This window comes from Lemur catta, chromosome 5 (assembly GCF_020740605.2).
Source record: "Lemur catta isolate mLemCat1 chromosome 5, mLemCat1.pri, whole genome shotgun sequence".
Lineage (NCBI taxonomy): Eukaryota > Metazoa > Chordata > Mammalia > Primates > Lemuridae > Lemur > Lemur catta.
In genome coordinates this window covers 44,190,208-44,209,998 of record NC_059132.1, presented here as the reverse complement: position 1 = coordinate 44,209,998, position 19,791 = coordinate 44,190,208, and the positions used below count along the sequence as shown (strand labels likewise).

General features: G+C 49.1%; 1 protein-coding gene across 2 annotated transcripts in view; it reads left to right on the top strand.

Moving 5' to 3' along the window:
- The window catches only part of RREB1 (ras responsive element binding protein 1), a 128,795-nt gene that overhangs the window by 95,866 nt on the left and 13,138 nt on the right, over nucleotides 1-19,791 (top strand). For both annotated transcript variants that reach the window (XM_045551662.1, XM_045551663.1), the window contains exons 9-10: nucleotides 12,338-12,527; nucleotides 14,057-16,961. In XM_045551662.1, the coding sequence (XP_045407618.1) occupies nucleotides 12,338-12,527; nucleotides 14,057-16,961 (3,095 nt within the window). The remainder of the gene's footprint in view (nucleotides 1-12,337; nucleotides 12,528-14,056; nucleotides 16,962-19,791) is intronic.

Here is a 19,791-nt window from a genome sequence, read left to right as displayed (position 1 = left end):
AGCATGTGGCTTTGCAGGCCTCTAGTTCTGAGAGATTCGGGAACTTGACTTCGCGGTTCCATTTACGTCCCCAGCATCCCCAGGACGTGGGCTCGCGGTGGTCGGTGAACACTGAGTGCTCTGCAGACCCAGGGCCTGAGCGAACAGAGCTGAGGCTTCCAGGCAGCTGCACTGGGAGAGTCACGGGCAGAGTGGGGACCGCTTGTGGGACCCCAGCTGCCACTCTGCGTCCCCACCCGACAGCCGTCCAGTTCTGGGACTGGCCTTCAGGGCGAGGACCTGCTCCCGGGAGGGGCCGGGCTTCCCCCTCAGCGAGGACGGGGTGGGACTGCACCGGATGCTGGTCGTTTGGTTCCCGGCCAGGACGGGGACCATTCGATGGGTTGTCAGGCTGGTGGCGCAGACGGGCCGTCCGGCTAACAGAGGAGGGTTTCCTCACCTCTTCAGTACTAACACCTGTGTTTGGTGAGGGCTTGGCTGGGAAGGTTGTGCAGCTTGGTGGAGACTCAGCCCCTCCAGGCAGCCTCCCATCCCCTGGCCGTGCAGCAGCTGGCGAGGGGACGGCTGGTGGAAAGAGGTCCCCGGCACCCTATGTGGAGGTGAACAGCCCGTCCCCCGCCTGGTGGCTCTGTCTGTAACTGTTGCTAGGTGGGTGGGGTGCCGTCTGGAAACCAAAAGGAGTTGATTACAGAACATAATTTCCCTTTTCTCCTCTCTGCTCTGCCGTTCCCCATAATAGCCTGCTATCGGAGGAGGCCCGGGGCCACCCGAGCCTGCGGGGCCTCGCCAGGCGGTGACCTGGGACGGTAGCTGGTGGGAGAGAGTGCTTGTTAACCCAGAACTAAAATAGACACCAGCTCCATTCCAAACCCCAAGGGCAGCAGAACCACAGTGGGATGCTCCCAGCTCAGACAGAAAGTTCGTAACTCCAAACAGCTGTTGCCTTCTCTCTCCTGCCCTCGTCTCCCTTCCCCGCCCACCAGAGCTGGCACGGTGCCCGTTGTTCCTTAATAAAAAGCGTTGGAAATCCAAACTCCTGTAAACACCGAGTCCGTTTGCCCTCGATCCGCTGTGTTGGCAGTGAACGAAGCGTTGGTGTGGAACAAAAGGAAGACACGGAGCTGCTTGTAGAGATGCTCGCTCTTAGGGCCGGGTATTGGTTGCACCCTGGCACGACCAGCAGTAAATCATCCCCCTCCATACAGCTCCTGAGACGAGGGAAGAAGGCAGGGAAGGGGGCAGTGTCGGGTTTCTAGGGAGCTGGTGTTTGGAATCAGAGGCGAGGGACCGAGTGTTCAGAGAGCAGGTGGGTGCACAGAGGTCCCCTGTGTGAAGGCTTCCCTGGGCACTGAACACCTTGCTGGCTATCCGAATAGAAGAGTGGTGGCCGCACCTGCTGTGAGTTAAGTCAGCTGGGGGGAGAGTCCAGCTCAGCACTGGCCAGGAAAAGTAGAATCCAAGCCGTGAGTGTCATTTGAAATTTTCTAGTAGCCGTGTTTTAAAAAGTAAAAAGAAACAGACAAAGTGAATAATGCTTTATTGATTACACAATATAGTCAAAATATGTCAATTTTTATACTGATTAAATAAAAATTATTATTGATGTGGTTTACATTCTCACTTTCATATACCGACTCTTTGAAATCCAGCGTGTGTGGTGCAATCCCAGCCCACCTCGATACGAGCCAGCCACAATTCAAGTGCTTAACAGCCCGCAGAGCAGGTTTCAGACAAGCCACCTATGCTGGGGTGGGCACAGAGGGCCCTGTCTTGTGTGTGAATGCCTTGTCGCTGGGCCAGGTGGGGCGGTGGCTGGATGGTCACCGTGTCAACGCAGCTGCTGCTGAGGCTGAGACTTGGCCAAAGTTCTTGTACAATCTTAGATGTCTCCTCGATTAAAGGAGATCATGTAATAAGTAATGTTCACATTATTTCAGTTAAAATATATCTAACAAGCGATGGAGTCCTTCCTGTGTGCCAGGCACTTGCCCAGGCTTGAGGACAACAGTAGCGTTTGAGACATGGACTATAGGCTCGTCAGACAACTAGCAAACGGGTGGTTGGTTATAAAACAAAGTGCGGGGCAGATTCAGGGTCAAGAAGGGCATGTTCTGCCCATTGTCCAGGCAGAGGGGTCTGGTCGGTGCAAAGCTTCTCTTTCAGACTTTACAGCAGAGGTTGTGGTGCTTCACTGTGTTTCCTCCTGGTCAAGGGCCTCCTCCATCTGGTCACATTATCCATCTTGGTCGTCTCTGAAGTGATTTTAAAGATCAAGGCGGTGCCCTCAAATCTGTGTCAGGAATTGGTACGTGGGCAGCCCAAGGGGGCTCTGGCCAGCACCCCTGGCTCCTTGAGTGGGGAGCGGGAGCGTTGCTGCAGCTGGGAGGACAGGCTGAGGGCCACCCCTCTGCCATGCATCTTAGCAGTGTGGCCACCAGAGGGAGATGCTGGAAGCTCCTTTCTTCTGAATTATTCACTGTTCCAAGGAATGTTCACCTTCTTTCACTGCACACCCACCACCTGCAGAGAGACCCTAAGACTCATCCACATGGCATTGGTCCCACCTTTGTTGAATGGCATCTGAAAAATAGGGAGAAGGTATAACAAAATATGTGTCAGCATCTTTCATTTAAGAGTCTAGGGATCTGAGGCTTGGCCAGGTGGAAACATTTAAAACACTTCTGGGAGCTGTGGACTGGGGGCCTTCTGGGAGGGAACGATTCCTTCTCCAGCCGGCAGGTAGAGGCACCCTGGTCAGGACTGCCCTGTCCCCCACCCCACCCAAGGGCCAGAGTGGGGACTAGCCCAGCCCTTGTGAGGTCCCTCCGACTCTGCCCCGTGCTGCAGCCACACTGCTTTGGCTCAGCAGTTGGAGCAGGGCACTGGGCTGCGGTGTGCAGATTCCTGGGGTGTGGGAAGGGAGGGCTACCCGGCCAGGGCCCTGTCACAGGGCCGTCACTGTGGCTCGCAGCAACTGGGAGAGATTAGTGCAGCTGTTGGATGTCAGTTCTCTGCCCTGGGATGGGCAAGGGAGGGTGGGCTGAGGGGAGAGGAATGTCTGAGCCGGGTGGGGCTCCAGGGGAGAGGTTGTTTGTACTTACTCCTTCTGGCCTCTGGAGACAGAACAGGAAAACACGAAGCATGAAATCCCTTTTAAGAAGGAATGCCAGTCTCTCGATTAAAACACTATAATGAGGAAGGAATTCAGTATCTCAAGGAAGTGGCCAATTTGAATTGCAGCCTCTCAGCAGGTATTTCGCAGGTTCTGCTGATTGGGGTTGCAAAGAGTGGGAGCAGCAGCGTTAGGAAGTGCTCCCTGCTGAGCCATGTGGGCACCAAGGATGCTGCACAGGTCATGGCAGTAGCTGGCGTGACTGCAAATAGCTGTCCTCCGAATGCGCAGCGTCCAGAGTGGAGTGAAGCCAGCTGGCTCCATGGCTGTCTCTGTGACCTCGGCGAGTGGGGGCTCAGTTTCCCCATCTGGAAAATAGATTTGAAGACTGTTGTAAGGATAGAGAGGGAAAATTCACAATCCTCAGGCTGTAACAGATAACAAACTGCTTTCTTCTGATACTATTATTTAGGATGCGTGTCTTTTTTAATATTTTAAACCTTCTAACATGTTAATGTTTGTTGTGCCACTCTGTGGTCATCCCATTTTAATGGAATTGAGGAGTTAAATTCCCAGGGCTTCTCCCAAGTACGATTTCCTTCACAGAGGACATGAAAGCAATTTGTCCTTCACTCTTTATTTTTATAAAGAGCCACTTTTATCTAGTTTCGCTTCAGTAAAGACTGGGAAACCAAGTCGCTATTTAAGTCTGATTTGAGGCCTGCCTCCCAAGTTTTGTAATCCAACTGTGTTGAAAAGCAGATATTTAGAAACTTGAAGGGACTTGACACCTTGAAATAATAGAACCATGTGTCATTTTCTGTAAGATTGTTGGGGAAACCTGGGATTCTAAAGAAATCAGTTTTCTGAAGTTTGAAATTTGCCAATGCAGTTTTTCCAAAATATGTTTAGTGTCTTAACAACAAAAAAAATTAACCCATTTTTGCTGATTAGGGGGAGGTCATGTGTCTGCCCTCAGCTGCGGCAGTGGGGGAACTGATGGAATTATGTAACAGTGAGGAGGCCTCAAGGAAACACCTGAGAGGTTTATTATCTCTTTGGGCTGCTCTGTTAAGCCTTTTTTGTTGCCTTCAGGGTTTTCCTCTTGTGCTGGAGAGTTAAGGTCACCAGATGATAAAATGTTACTGTAGCAAGCACTTGAGGGAGCTAATCTTAAAATTCTTTAGCCACAAGGTTAAGAAGAAGAAGAAAAGAAGACTTTTCGTGTCCTTGTTTTCTATTTCTATAAATCACATTGCTGATGAATTTGCCTTCGGGCTTGACCCTTAATCTGTAGCATGTATACATGCTCCCTCCCCATTTTAGGCACTTCCTGAAGGTTATTTGGGCAACTGCTCCGCTCCAGTTAGTGGTTACAGATTCCAGATTCATTTCAGGGCTGATGCTTTTAATGGTGCTGGTTGTTCCTGATAAGTAACATAGCCCTACTGTGAGCTGTCACAATGCTGGCTTTATTTGGGGCTGGGTCTTTACCATTTCTCCTTATAAAGAAAGAAGAATATCCCGTGTTCTTATAAGGACATTTGCTGTCAAAAGAACAGATATCTTAGTGCAGTGCCCTGTCTAATTAGGCATGCTCTAAGACAGTGAGTTCTCAGTTCAATGACTTTTTAAAAATTTGATTTTACCGTTTTTTTTTTTAGGACCGAGAGTGAATCTGAGTGTAGACGAGAACATTATTTGTTGCATTAAAGTGTTTTGAGAATTGAAAGGGCAAAACCTCAGCCAACCAATGAGAGTGTTTCCTTGACCTGTGGGAGCTGGTTCATTCCACCCTTCATCTTGCTGTCCTCTCTGCCTTTGGTGACTCAAGGCATGTGGTCAAGCAGTGGCTGGCAGGGTTGGGTCTCTGTGACTCCAGGACAGAGTGGAGTTCGGCCCTTGTGGGAGTCAGACTTCTCTGACCACAGTAGCATTGTGCTCTTTCCTGCCTGGCAAAAGCCAGAGGCAGTGTGCTGTGGGGTTTTGCTTGTCTGTTTGATTTTTGAAGAAGAGACAGGAAGGGCTGTGGATATGAGAGTTTAGAACTAATTCTTGCTGTGACAGCACCTGCCTACACCACTGACAACTGAAAGGTACTTCTCTAAGCACATGTCAAAGGCTCTCTCTGGTCATGGGCCCCCAAGCCCCAGTGATGGCAGCCACATGGAAACTTGGCTCACCTCATGCTGCTGGGAGGCGTTTCCTTCCCCTGGGTCCCCAGGCTCCCCGTCTCTGTGCTTCACACCCCCAGGACCCTCGGTGACAAGCGGTGCTGCGGGAAGCAGGGAGGGAGATAAGCTGCAGGCAGCTGCTTCCCCTCCGCACGCCCAGCACCACAGCCCTCCCCTGCCACCCACTCCTCATAACTGCTGCAGCCCCTGCTCCCCGAAACAAACTGCCACAGCCGAGCAGGACCCTGCAGTTCCGGGGCTGGGGTGGCATACCTGGGGGTGGGGAATGGTCAGAGCCACGCCAGCATTCTAAATTAAAATTGCTCGTCCTCCTTCAGAAACGTTGGCTTACGTGCTAGAATTCAGGTGTTTTCTGGGTGAAATCGGATCTTGTGCACTGCCTTGGGATACAGAGACACTTATTTCTGTGAGCAGTGGTTTGGAGCTCACGTATTCTGAGCAGCTTCTGTAAGCTGCGGTTGGGCTGAATGTCCGTCTTGCGGTCCATGTGTAATCTCACCGTAAACTGTCATTTGGAGGCTTGTCCACTGAGGAATTTTCTTTTCCTTTCCTGAGAGTAACCTATTTCCATATGTGATTTTTAAAAGAAAAAGAAAGTTTTGTTTTTAGAAAGGTCTATGGGGTTTCTTTAAATCCTACAGATAGATACCCTTTCCACAAAATACATTGACCTTACTGACAGTGAAGCTAGTTTCCGTTTGGAAAAGTTGCCCTCAGTGTGCAGCACAGGGCAGTGTCTATTGCCGGAAAATCAAAAGGCAGCCAGTCAGATTTGTGCAATTTCCCTCTGGCACGTTGTCAAGGTCTCTTGCAAATGAAGTTTGTCCTACAGCTCTCCCCTCTCCTGTGACTCTGAGTGTAGTTCTACCCCATCTAAGTATTTTGTAATCATGCTCTTTATAAGTTCTCAGCAGGGTTGAATTACACACCACAACAGGGGTGAGGAGGAAGTTGTGGAGACCACTGGCCAATGCAGGGGTCTTAATGAAGGCAGACTTAATGAAGCCCAAGTGAGGTCTGCAAATACCCTGGTGCCTGCCGCTGACTCTGCATCCAGCAACTTGGTCCACAGATTTACAATGACCTCCATTGTCCTTGAAGAGCTGCTTAGAAACAAGGTTGCAAAGTGTTCTCCCAGGGGCCTTGGGAAGGCTGGTTGAACCTGAGTGTCTCTGCCTGATAAAGGATGATCCAAATGTTTCTGGGCGATGGTTTTCTGCTGGTTTTATTTAAGATCTATCACCAGGTGCTGAGTGAGGCAGGGAGGCAGGTCTTTTTCTGTGGGTGTTTCTTTCTTCCTTTCAACCAACCCCGTGGTGTGCTTCTGGTTTCAAAGAAGGATTTTTGTTTTCCCTGCCACTTTGGAGCCACTTGGTTGTGAGATGACATTCTGTATCTTTTCAGAAGTGAAATAAGAGCGCCTTGGTTGAAATCCCACGAGAAAGAAGGTGCGGCGTGTGCCTCCAGATCGTGCTTAGCATCTGTGAGGAAGCCGAGCACGTGTGTGGGCCGGGGGAGCGAGCCCTTTTCTCTGAGAAAAAGCAGGTGGGACAGGACAGAGGGCTGGCCAGAAAGAACAATAATTTCTCCCCATGAGTCTCAAGATTACACAGAAGAGTGAGGTCGATTGTGAAGTTCTTGAGAAAAGAAAGAACACATCCATTTGAAATTAAAACTCAGTTTTTCTTGCATTTTCATATTTGCTAAAACGTTCCAGGAAATGGGCTTTTCCTCATTTCTTTTTTCTCCTAGCAAGATAAAATAATGGTTAAATTTGGAATTGCACCTAGCAGTCTTCAAAGCACTTTGTTATCTGTTACTCGCTGTGACTGCAGAGATCTCCCTGTTACAGATGAGAAGGGAAACTGAGGCTTGGAGAAGAAAGGGGAAAGATTACAAAGATGAGTTTTGGCAGTTTCTATTCTCTGGGAGCTCTAATAGGCTTGTAGCTTAAGATGTTTCTAGATTCTAGATTCTTGCACTTAATTCTCACTATAATTTGTTTCCCAAACTTGTCTAAGAGTCAGCTGGTGTGCCTATTCATGTACAGATTCTTACACCCATCTTCCAGTTACTCTGATTTCAACAGGTCTGGGGTGGGATCCAGGAATCTGCCTTTTTAACAGGGTCATCAGGGGATCTTATCTCAAGCACGTTTGGGAAATTTTACATAGCCAGCAACTAAAATGCAGACAAAGTCACACAATCTGAACTCTCCACTCCCACCCTAGTGACTGTGGTCCCTGAGCCCATCTGCCTGCCCCTCACTGCTCCACAGCTGCCTACCACAGGGACACAGAGCTGTGACTGGTACGGGGTAGTTTTGCCATATGCTGATTGAGCACCTGCTATGTGTGAATCTCTGTCCAGAAACAGGAGGGATTAGAGAGTGAGTGAGAGAATAGAGGAAGAGATAGACACAGAGATAAGTGATGAAAACTCCATGTTGTTAAAAATTCATTGCTGCCATAGAGGCACAGCACCTTCTAAATCTAATTGCCATAATAAGAGGCATTCTCCATTCCCTCTGCAAAACCTACTTGTTGATGTCACACTAAGTATTCATAGCCATTCAGCTATGCACGAATACAGCAGTCTCAAAAATGGAGAGTGTTCAGGAGGATCTCCGGGGCATGGGGAGGAAAAATAGAACTTTTTTAAATCTCATCTTTTAAAAAATTTCTACTTTTATATTTTATAATATACCTGGCACATTATGTATATACATGCTAATATATGTTATTTGTATAAATGCATATGCAGATATATACACACATACACATTTCTCAGTTAAACAGCAAACAGATACAGGCCACACACTCAAAAATTATTTTACTGGTAAGATATGGTTCACAGCTCAGGATGTTTGCAGGTCACTTCTCAGGCCCACCTGCCCCCCTTTTGTAGTTGACTTGCATGCTACCGAGAGTCAGTATTATTTCTTCCCAGCCTGTTTGTGTCAGTAACACTTGTAATCATTTACTATAATTTAATTAAATTTTATGTAAGCCAGTGAAATATTGTTTAAGAAAAGAAGAGTCTCTGTAGAAACTTAAGTTGGAAAGGCTTGTTTGCAGTGCACATTGCAAAGAAAGTTTTTTTAACTGCTGTCAAATTTAGGATAGGTGAGCTACCTGTGCACAGTTGAGAGAAATGATCGTAAAAATCTAGGGTTGTGCTTTAGCTTGGTTTGTAAAAATCTGAGTTCTTGCTCCACTTTAAAGAATGTAAAACTGGAAATCAAAGATATTGCGTTGTGAATATGATTCATGCAGTAACGATGACATGGAACTTTAGTCAGTGGAACAAGACTCGAACACGAGTCCTCGGCCCCCCCTAGAAGTCTGGCGAATGTCTGCACGGTGGGTTCTGTGGTGTGCTGGGTGGATTCTGTGAAGTAGCGGTGAACACTGAACCACTGCTCCTAGGGTTAGGTTCCTGAGAGCCTCGTCACATTTTCATCAGCTGATCAATATATAACCTTGTTTTTTGTGTGTTTCTGTTTAAAGGTACCTTATTTAATATATATTGTTGATTCACTAACATTGAACTCAGTGGCCGATAGCACCATCACTCGTGCCTGGATGAAGCTCATGTAACACACATGCTTTTCTTCACAAGGCACATCCCGTGGCCTCGTTTGCTTAGGGACATCAGACAGCACTTCCACTACTCCTGGGGACATTTTAAACATTGAAATCACCAGCAAAAAAGGCACAAAAATGTGAAAACCATGGCACAGAATAGATAGCAAAAGGACATTTATGTACAGCATGAGCTGAAATGAAGGCAGAGTAGTGTCTTCCTACCTCAGCTAGAAACGTGTGCATCAGGCAACCCAAATTATCATGACTCTGCACATGTCTGTGATGACCGCAAAAGCACCACAAGTATTGATTTTGGATTTACAAGTAAATTTTAGCAAATAGGTGAATTTGTAAATAGAGTCCATAATAGTAAGGATCATTATTTTGTGATAGTCATTTATGTTTACATTAAATGCATAATGGCATGTTAATTTAAACAAATCATGTGTGTATGTGTTTGGTTAAATACAATATTTAAGGTGTGTATGATTTATTTTGTGAGCTCTTCTTTTGACTGGTCTGATTAGCAAGCCTTCTCTGCCAGCTGGAGTTCCGCTGTACTCAGGAGAGGCGTGCTGGGGATACATGCAGGACTGCAGGTGTGGCCGAGTGACCACAGACTCACTTGTTCTCACTGACATTTTTTATCTCACTGGATCATTCAGATGAAATGAGTATAGGTGTGTGTCGCAATGCCCCAGCATCCAGGACAGTGCACAGCACTAATAAAAATTAATTTAAAGCACTCTGCAAATACTCTACACAAAATATAGGTAGTAAGTGCTAATTATTACAAGAAGAGTGAATTATTGTAGACTTCAGGGGGAAACACCTGCAGGATCCTCGGGGTGACAGGTCTCGCTGCCTTTATACTTGGCTTGGCTTGAGTCTTTCTTCCCTCTCCTCCCTGTTCTCACCTCTCAGGGAAGGCACAGGCCAACTTCCAGGCCCCACAGCTCCCTGGACTCTCTGGGGTTCATAAAGTGCCAAGCCAGAAGGTGCCATAGGCATAAGCGCCCAGCCTGCCCCAAGTATAAATCCCACATTTGTGGAGGCTTCCTGAGCCCCAGCCCCTCGTGTGGTGGGTGTGCTGGAAGAAACACGGTCTTGCTGAGGCAGTGGGCCTCTTCGTGCTGCGTGTGCCACGAGGGCATTCCGTGTAGGGATTTGTCTTCTGGAGTTTTTATGAATTGACCCCCCACATACACCTGCTACAGATAGTGGTCTGGACATCGTTAAAGCTTGGGAAAAGAGGCAAAAAAGTCAGCCCACTCCGTTAGCCATTTGTTATGTGATATTTCTCTCGTCTAGACATATTAAGGAATGTTTCAAACATACACAAAAGTAGAGAGAACAATAGGAACCCCCATATACCCTCATTCAGTTTCAGGAATTATTAGCTCATAGTGAAGTTTGTCCCGTCTCTTCCCCAACCCAGATAATTTCAAAACAAATCGAAGGTACCCCATATTTCATTTATAAATACTCATTACATATCTGATTCAGACATTTCTGTCATCTTTCAGTCCATATAGAGCATTCAGCTGACGGGTGGCAAGATGATGGTTTGGTGACCATGCGGAGTGTGCAGCTGAGCTTGAGCTGGGGGGCCTGACGTCGGGGTGGTGGAAGAGAGGGAGCTCCATCTCCAGGGTAGCCTCCGAGGGTCACCCTCCCCGCAGCTTGGAGCCTTGAGCATGTTCTAGCCAGGAAAACAACCTGCGTGTTCTGCTTCCCTGCTGAATCTGTCTCACAGCCTGTGACTCAGACCTCTGGGAACTTAGGCATCTGGGCTCCCAGCTTGAGGATTTCCAGTCCCTAAAAGTGTTCTGGGTTATCTGGATCCATCCTTTCCCCGGTGCCTTGACCACACTGGTGAGCTCAGCAGAATTCCCTCAAAAGAAGCATTGTGTTATGCGTGGCTCGTGGGAACCCCGCGTTCTAAATGCGGTTGGCTGATGGCAGGAATCTCCGTGGGGAGAGGAGCCGGGAGAGGTGGCTGGGTGGTGGGATTGAGTCTGCCGCACCCGCCACGGCGTAATAGGGTGAGCACGGCTGCACATACCTGGCGCTTCTTTCTTTCAGCACTTGGGGAAAGTGAGTTCAGCTGCTTTGTGGGTGATTTTGTTATCTGTTTATTTTCAGAGAATTTCAAAGCAAAAAAAGTTTCCATTGAGGTATATGCAGTGCCAATGTGAGCGAGTTGCTTTACCTCTCTGTAAAATAGGGATAAGGGAGCTTACCTTAGAGGTTTTATGAGGACCAAATACATCTGTGTGTCGATACACGGAGTGATGCTTGGCGCCCAGCGCTGTCTGACAGAGCCGTGTGCAGCCGTGGAAACGAGCTACATCTGTGCTGCCCAACACAGTGGAGCCCCTATAACGAGGCTGATGTGATGGAGGAATTTTAATTAATTTAAACTGAAACAGCCACGTGTGGCTTTAGTTGCCACTGTATTCATTGCAGGTCTAGGGGATGTTGATAATATCATAATTATTGTATCATTTTTAATATAGTTCTCAGTGAAGACCTAAAAGTCAACACTGGTACTGGTATGAATAACAGAGACAGTATCATAAAGTGGTGTTTGCTATGCATCTGTGTGGCCCAGAACATTTAGGATAGCGAAGATCATCTCTAAAGTGAAGTCTTTCAAGGAAGGGGAGACAGCAGGAAGCTGGGCTCACATTTTGTCTTTACTTCTTACTGGCTATGTTATCTCAGTCACGTTGCTTAACACTTTTGATTCCCAGCGTTTTCATCTGTAAGATGAGGGTCGTGACATGTACCTGCCTGCCAGAGTTGTCATATTTGCTACCCTGGCAGGGTGCCTTGCACTTAGCATGGGCTCAGTAGATGAGAGCTATGGTTATCTTTCAGATGGTGATGATAATAATATGACAATTTAACACGCAATCACTGTCACTTCTAATTCAGTTGGAGAATTTAAAATAATCATTTTATCCCTATCAGATGCCAGGGATGCTCATGTGAGTGCTCTAGATGCTACATAAATGTATTCTTCTTTGACTTTTAAACATTTACATAGTAATTAGAATCCATTGAGCTAAAAGAGGGAGAAAACGTCTCCTTCTGATCCCTCTGTCTACACTGCATGATTTGGATAAGAACAAGCAGGTCTGCAACGGTGGCTTCAGGTTGCCAGCTGTCTTCTTGTGGTATAGACATTGGATGTTTGGGTCATATGTACATCTTGTGCTGCCTGCAAAGATTTGATATCCAGAAGTTGGTAGAATATAATTTTTTTTTTTTTTAAAAAGGAAGTTTTTTGGTGCTAACCATGCAGTCTCGCTTCTTGATATCCTATCATTTTTATTTTGTTCAGTTGAAATGAAGCAACAAAAAATGTAATAAGGCTCATGGACTGTGGACACTCCTACTCAGCTGCCTCCTCATATCTTGTCCCTCTCTTCTCTTAGATGTGACATTTGCTGCGTCACCTTCCGAACAAATCGAGGACTGCTGCGCCACAATGCACTTGTCCACAAACAGCTTCCCAGGGATGCAATGGGAAGGCCTTTCATACAGAACAACCCTTCAATTCCTGCTGGCTTCCATGACTTAGGATTCACTGACTTCTCCTGTAGGAAGTTTCCTCGCATTTCTCAGGTATTCTCATCAGCCCGTGGAACCAACTGGCAGGTGCCTCCATGGTCCATGTACCTAGTTGGACTAAACTTCCTTAGCTGGAGGTTTCCTTTCCTTGGTTGGTATTTGTCTTTTTCATTACACCTTTTCTCTTACAATTCAGCTTGGCCCTTTCAGTCTTCCTTGAGTTGTTGGGTTGAGAGGGATGGGTGGTCTTTTATTTTAGGTTGAATTTCCTATTAGCTTGCCTGTGAATCTAGCTCATCATTGCCTTCTGCCTGTTCTTGGGGCTTTGGCATTTAAAGTTGTGAATTGTAAACCATCTCAGCCCTATCATAATTTGAATTTGCATTTTTAAAAATCTTTATTATTTGCATTACAGATAAATATTTCCAATATTATAGTTTCTATTAAAAATGATTTGGGTCATTGTTGACCTGAGTAAGAAAGAAACCCTATTTGTTCTCTGCTTGTAAAGCTGTGGTCCCCAACCCCAGGGCCACAGATTGGTACTAGTCCACGGCCTGTTAGGAACTGGGCCGCACAGCAGGAGGTGAACGGCAGGGCTGGGGAGGGAAGCTTCATCTGTATTTACAGCCACTCCCCATTGCTCACCATTCCCTGCCCCCCCTTGCCCCCCTCGCTTCCATGAAAAAATTGTCTTCCATGAAACTAGTCCCTGGTGCTTGGGGACCACTGTTATAAAGCATCTACTAAAACTACTTTGAAATTATTTTTCCACTTTTAAAAATTGAGATAGAAGGTGTCAACAGTGAAATTCTTCAAGTGCGCAAGCCTCACGCTCAATGGATTGTTCCATATGCGTATACCCATGCAGCCCCTGATGACCTTCCTTCATGCCCCTCCCAGGCAATGTCCCCTCTCCCACAATCACAGAGGTAGCCTGTGCTCCAGCCTCTGTCGCCATCAGTTAGTTTTGCAAGGCACCCATTTTTTTTAACCAAAGTCCTTTTTATTATTCCCACTATAACAATCAATTGTAACAGCCACTTGGTTTTTCAAAGACATTTCATTCCAAGCAAAAAGAAATAAAAATAGACAAATACATATTTTGCCTATGAAAATAATGAGCTACCACTATCAGTTACCAATACCTTTTAACCTAAGTGGGCCAGATTCCTATCTTTGAGAGTTTATTTTCTGAAACCTTTTTTTTTCAATCTCAGAATATTACAGGGGTACAAATGTTTTGGTTACATGAATTGCTTTTATATCCTTTGAGTCAAAGTTATAAGTGAAGGCACCTATTTTTAAAAAGAAGTCTACCTTCATGGTATTGTTACTTAAATGTACTTCAGTCCTCTGGTGAGATACCCTGGCGAGTAACGTCATTCATCAAACAAACATGATTCTTAACATTTTTGTGGCTTTCCTTACTCAATCTGGGGTTAGCAAGCAAGCAGTCAGCTCCTTTTATATTATGGAGAAACTGGGGCAATTGTATAACAAATACTTTGTGCATCTCTGTTTAGCGATTTCTTTCTCAATCCTCACCTTTGTGCCCTTGATTTTGCCGGTGGTTCCCACAGGCCTGGTGTGAAACAAACCTGCGAAGGTGCATCAGTGAGCAGCACCGCTTCGTCTGTGACACCTGCGACAAGGCGTTCCCCATGTTCTCCTCGCTCGCCCTGCACAAGCAGACCCACACTGCTGCGGACCAGGGGCAGGAGAAACTGCAGGCCAAGAGCCTGCCTGGTGACGCCCTGGACCAGAAGGTCTTCCTGGCCTTCCTGGGCCTGCAGCACACCAAAGACATCAGGCCTGCCCCCGCCACGGAGCCCCTGCCAGATGACAACCAAGCAATACAGCTCCAGACACTCAAGTGTCAGCTACCTCAGGAGCCCGGCTGCACCAGCGTGCTGAGTCTGTCTCCTTTCGAAGCTGCTTCCCTGGGCGGTTCTCTCACGGTCCTCCCTGCGACCAAGGAGAGCATGAAGCATCTGTCCCTGCAGCCCTTCCAGAAGGGCTTCATCATCCAGCCGGACAGTAGCATCGTGGTCAAGCCCATCTCTGGCGAGTCAGCCATCGAGCTGGCGGACATCCAGCAGATTCTGAAGATGGCAGCCTCGGCTCCCCCTCAGATCAGTCTTCCGCCTCTGTCCAAGGCCCCTGCCGCCCCCCTGCAGGCGATTTTCAAGCACATGCCCCCTCTGAAGCCAAAGCCCCTGGTCACACCACGGACAGTGGTGGCCACCTCCACGCCCCCGCCTCTCATCAATGCCCAGCAGGCCTCCCCCGGCTGCATCAGCCCCAGCCTCCCGCCGCCACCCCTGAAGCTCCTCAAAGGCTCGGTGGAAGCGGCCTCCAACGCGCACCTGCTGCAGTCCAAGTCCGGGGCCCCGCCAAACGCAGCCACGCAGCTCTTCCTGCAGCAGCCACGGGTGGATCTGCCCGGCCAACCTGAGATGAAGACGCAGTTGGAGCAGGACAGTATCATCGAGGCCCTGCTGCCGCTGAGCATGGAGGCCAAGATCAAGCAAGAGATCACCGAGGGGGAGCTCAAGGCCATCATGACAGCGCCCGGTGGCAAGAAGACGCCCGCCATGCGCAAGGTGCTCTACCCCTGCCGCTTCTGCAACCAGGTGTTCGCCTTCTCCGGGGTGCTGCGCGCGCACGTGCGCTCCCACCTGGGCATCTCGCCGTACCAGTGCAACATCTGCGACTACATCGCCGCGGACAAGGCCGCGCTCATCCGCCATCTGCGCACTCACAGTGGGGAGCGGCCCTACATCTGCAAGATCTGCCACTACCCCTTCACTGTCAAGGCCAACTGCGAGCGGCATCTACGCAAGAAGCACCTCAAGGCCACCCGCAAGGAGATCGAGAAAAACATCGAGTACGTGAGCAGCAGCGCGGCGGAGCTGGTGGACGCCTTCTGCGCCCCAGACACCGTGTGCCGGCTGTGCGGGGAGGACCTGAAGCACTACCGCGCCCTGCGCATCCACATGCGCACGCACTGCGGCCGCGGCCTGGGTGGCGGCCACAAGGGCCGCAAACCCTTCGAGTGCAAGGAGTGCAGCGCCGCCTTCGCGGCCAAACGCAACTGCATCCACCACATCCTTAAGCAGCACCTGCACGTGCCCGAGCACGACATCGAGAGCTATGTGCTGGCGGCCGATGGTGGCCTGGGCCCCGTGGAGGCGCCGTCTGCCGAGGCCTCGGGGAGGGGCGAGGAGGGAGGCTGCACTGCCTTTGGGGACCGCAAGCCCCTCGTAGCCTTCCCAGAGCCCCAAAATGGCTTTCTTCACGGGGGCCCCGCCCAGCCTCTGTCTCCTCACGTCCCGGTCAAGTCGGAGCCCCCCAGCAGCTTTGCCGTGGACTTCAACGAGCCCCTGGACTTTTCTCAGAAGGGCCTGGCCCTGGTCCAAGTGAAGCAGGAAAACGTCTCCTCCTTCCTGAGCCCTTCCACCCTGGTCCCCTATGACTGCTCCATGGAGCCCATCGACCTGTCCATCCCCAAGAACTTCAGGAAGGGAGATAAGGATACAGATGCTCCCAGTGAAGCCAAGAAGCCGGATCAGGACTCAGGGAGCGGTGAGCAGCCCTCTCCTTGTCCACCAGGCTGCCCTTCCCTGCCAGCGACTTTGGGACCCAGTGGGATACTGGAAAGCCCTGCAGGCCCTGCAGCGGCTGTTACAACAGCCACCACCCTGGATCCCCACGCTCAGCCCCTCCAGGGCTCCGTTCAGCTGGCTGTGCCTGTCTACTCCTCAGCTCTTGTCAGCAGCCCACCCCTCTTGGGCAACTCAGCCCTCCTGAGCAGCCCAGCCTTGCTGCGGCCATTGCGGCCGAAGCCCCCTCTGCTCTTGCCAAAGCCCCCCATGACGGAAGAGCTGCCCCCACTGGCCTCCATCGCCCAGATCATCTCATCCGTGTCCTCGGCCCCTACCCTGCTGAAAACCAAGGTGACAGACCCGGGACCCACGAGCACTGGGAGTAACATGGCTTTGGATGGCTTAGGAGGCTCTGCCCCCAAAGCCACCACTGCCCCCGCCACAAGCCCAAAAGAGTCCACCGACCCACCCCCTCCCGCCAGCAGCCCGGAGGTGGCCTCACCCACAGAGCAGGGGCCAGGTGGCTCATCAAAGAAGAGGGGCCGCAAGAGGGGGACAAGGAGCCGACCCCGAGCCAACAGTGGTGGGGTGGACCTAGACTCCAGCGGGGAGTTTGCCAGCATTGAGAAGATGCTGGCCACCACGGACACCAACAAGTTCAGTCCGTTTCTGCAGACTGCAGAGGAGGATGCTCAGGATGAGGTGGCCGCAGACCACCACGGGCCCAGTGATGAAGAGCAGGGCAGCCCCCCAGAAGACAAGCTGCTGAGGGCAAAGCGGAACTCCTACACCAACTGCCTGCAGAAGATCAACTGTCCCCACTGTCCCCGGGTCTTCCCTTGGGCCAGCTCCCTGCAGAGGCACATGCTCACACACACTGGTAAGAGGGCCCGCTGGGCTCCCAGGCGGTGAGTCGTACTTCCTGGGGGAGGCTGTGCTCCAGCCAGCAGGAGAGCGAGGGGTGGGGTGGAAAGTGAGGGGCTTTCTCCCAGCTCCGTTCACTCCGAGCTTCGCTTCTTCCTCGGTGTCCGAAGCCACAGGCTGCCTGGTGGTGCTGTGAGGTTTTTTCATGTGCTCTTAGTACCCACAGTGGCCTGTGCCATGAGCTGAGCCCTCCCAGAGCCACTGGTGAAGGGAAGTGTTCAGCCTGGGGTGTTTTCAGTGAAAGTGGTCATAGGCCCTCGGATCACTCACATCCATCCACCCGTCCCTCTTGGAGAAGGTAGTGCGATTCTCTACTGGTTAAGCATGGAGGTGGCTCCAGAGTCGGGACTTTGTATGAAGGTATTGGGGCATAATGAGCTCGGTGCTTTGACACAAGACATTCCATCTGGTGTCCTCAGTGCAGCTATTTAAGTTTTGATCACTCTGAAATTATTTTGGCTGCCATATATTTTTAAAGAGAAATATTGCAAATTGTGAGGTTGGTCATTTTCTTTTAGTTCACTAAGGTGGTCGCATCTTCCTTCCCCTGTTTATTGTGAAAATCAGTGATGGGTGGTGGTAGAATTATTTTTTCAATTTTATTTGTACTAAAATTGTCAGCTGTTCTGGAGAAACACCCAAGTGTAAATAATATTCTAAGTAACAGACATAAATTGCCAAAAAGGTATCCCAAAAGTATTGTTCAGGCTGAGTTGGGGGGCTCACATGTGTAATCCCAGCACTTCAGGAGGCTGACTGGCGAGGATCGCTTGGGCCCAGGAGTTTGAGACTAGCCTGGGTAAGACCCTGTCTCTATAAAAAAATGTTTTTAAAAATTAGCCAGGCATGGTGGTGGACACCTGTCATCCCAGCTTCTCAGGAGGCTGAGGTTGGAGGATCGTTTGAGCCTAGGAGGTCAAGGCTGCAGTGACCTGTGATTGTGTCACTATACTCCAGCCTAGGTGACAGAGTGAGACCTTGTCTCTGATAAAAATAAAAATCTAAAAATTTTTAAATTTTTTAAAAAATATTGTTTAAACACTGGTTTCTAGAAGTTGATTTTTAAAGAGAAGATTAGGATAGGAAAATACTTAAAAAAATTTTATACTTGGTACTTCTGATATTCAAATGGCTATAACAACTCCCATCTTAATTATAATTTTTTGAATATTCTCATAGGATTTATATCATCGAATAAGGGTAAATTAAGATTTTTTTACCCTTTTGGAGTTTATAACCCAAATATTAAAAAATAGATGGGACCTAAAACCAAATGGCACTGCATGTATGGTGTAGGATTGCCAGATAAAATACAGTTAAATTTTAATGTCAGAGAAACATCAAATATTTTTTTACTATTATCTCAAATATTGCATGGAAAGTCATTACACTAAAAATTTTTTGGTGTTTATCTGACATTCAAATTTAACTGCACATCTTGGATTTTTACTTGCTAACTGTGGCAACCCCAGAGAATCGGACATTTTACAGCAGCAGCAGTACGGTGAGGGGAAGCTAGTGGGAATTCACTGTGCCCAAGTGGAAACACGTTGTTTAGGGTTGATGATGCTGTGGAGCTTTGGAGAAGCTCATAGAAAGCTGCTTCTGCTATGCAAGGTGCAGTAGCAGGTGGGGCGCAGAGTGGAGCCAGGGGAGGGAAGGGAAGCTGGGAGTCATGGCTGGGAGGGTTGGGGTCTCTCTAAGGCCACACCGGCGGCGAGAGATTGCCACATAGATGTGGCATTTCTCTCTGGTGTGGTGGAGACTCGAATCCAGGAGTCGATTGGTAGCAAATGAGGAGCGCCTGTCCAGGGACAACTCACTTCACGGGAACCAGGATTTCTGTTAATAGATTGGCAAAGTACATACTGCCTTCTCAGGCTGTCATTTTCTTCCCATTGAAATAATTTAAGCCTGACAAAGTAAAGCAAGCCTTCTAATGACAACAGCAGTTCAGGAAGGCAAAGGCATCTTCAAGAGAAGGTGGCCCACTTAGCAGTCTCTTCGGCTACTCATTTTGGGAGACACCTGTTTGTCGCCTGCCAAGAGTCTATGAAGTGAGTGTTTCTGTTACCGCTTTTCAGAGAGCAGATGGTCTGGATCTGATGGCCGGCTTGGCTCTTGCCCGTCCTCCCGCAGCGCCTCTCCCTGCACCTCCCAGACGAGAGGCCTGTGCCTAGTGGCTACTGTGTACACCTTCCCCAGATGAGGCCATTTATTCTCGGACCTTTCTATTCCCAGCAAACGGATGGTCTCCGTGAGGGGACTGGGGTGGCCAGGATTTCCTTTCAATAGTTGTGCCTGTGCCTTTGCAGATGCCTGATGGGCATTCCCACCTGGGCTCCACTCAGGATTACTTGGCTTTTGATGCCAAAATGTCAGTGTTGGTTTAAAATTTGGTAGCGTCGGGAAGTGGGAGGTTCATGTAAGAAGGCATAGGGTAGATGTAAATATGAGTCCACTCTGCCTCTTCTCCCTTCAGAGTTCCTGATAACCTTAATAGATGTGCATGTTTTTGCCCCATCCCTGAACGCCCTGTCTGGGTAGGATGAAGAAACCTACCAAGAGCCAGTCTTCACGACAGTCCTGGGAGGGCGATGTCCACATCTGGCCAGGAGGAAATCGGGGCCTAGGTGGGGAGGTGGATAACCTGGCCGCAGTCATTGGGAATGAGGAGGAGAGCTGCAGTGCAAGCCAGGGTGGAGCTCCCTGCAGCTGCCCCAGGGTCAGGGCACATGTGGCCACCTGGTCCTCCATGTGCAGGTGGACAGGGTGCACCTTCTGTG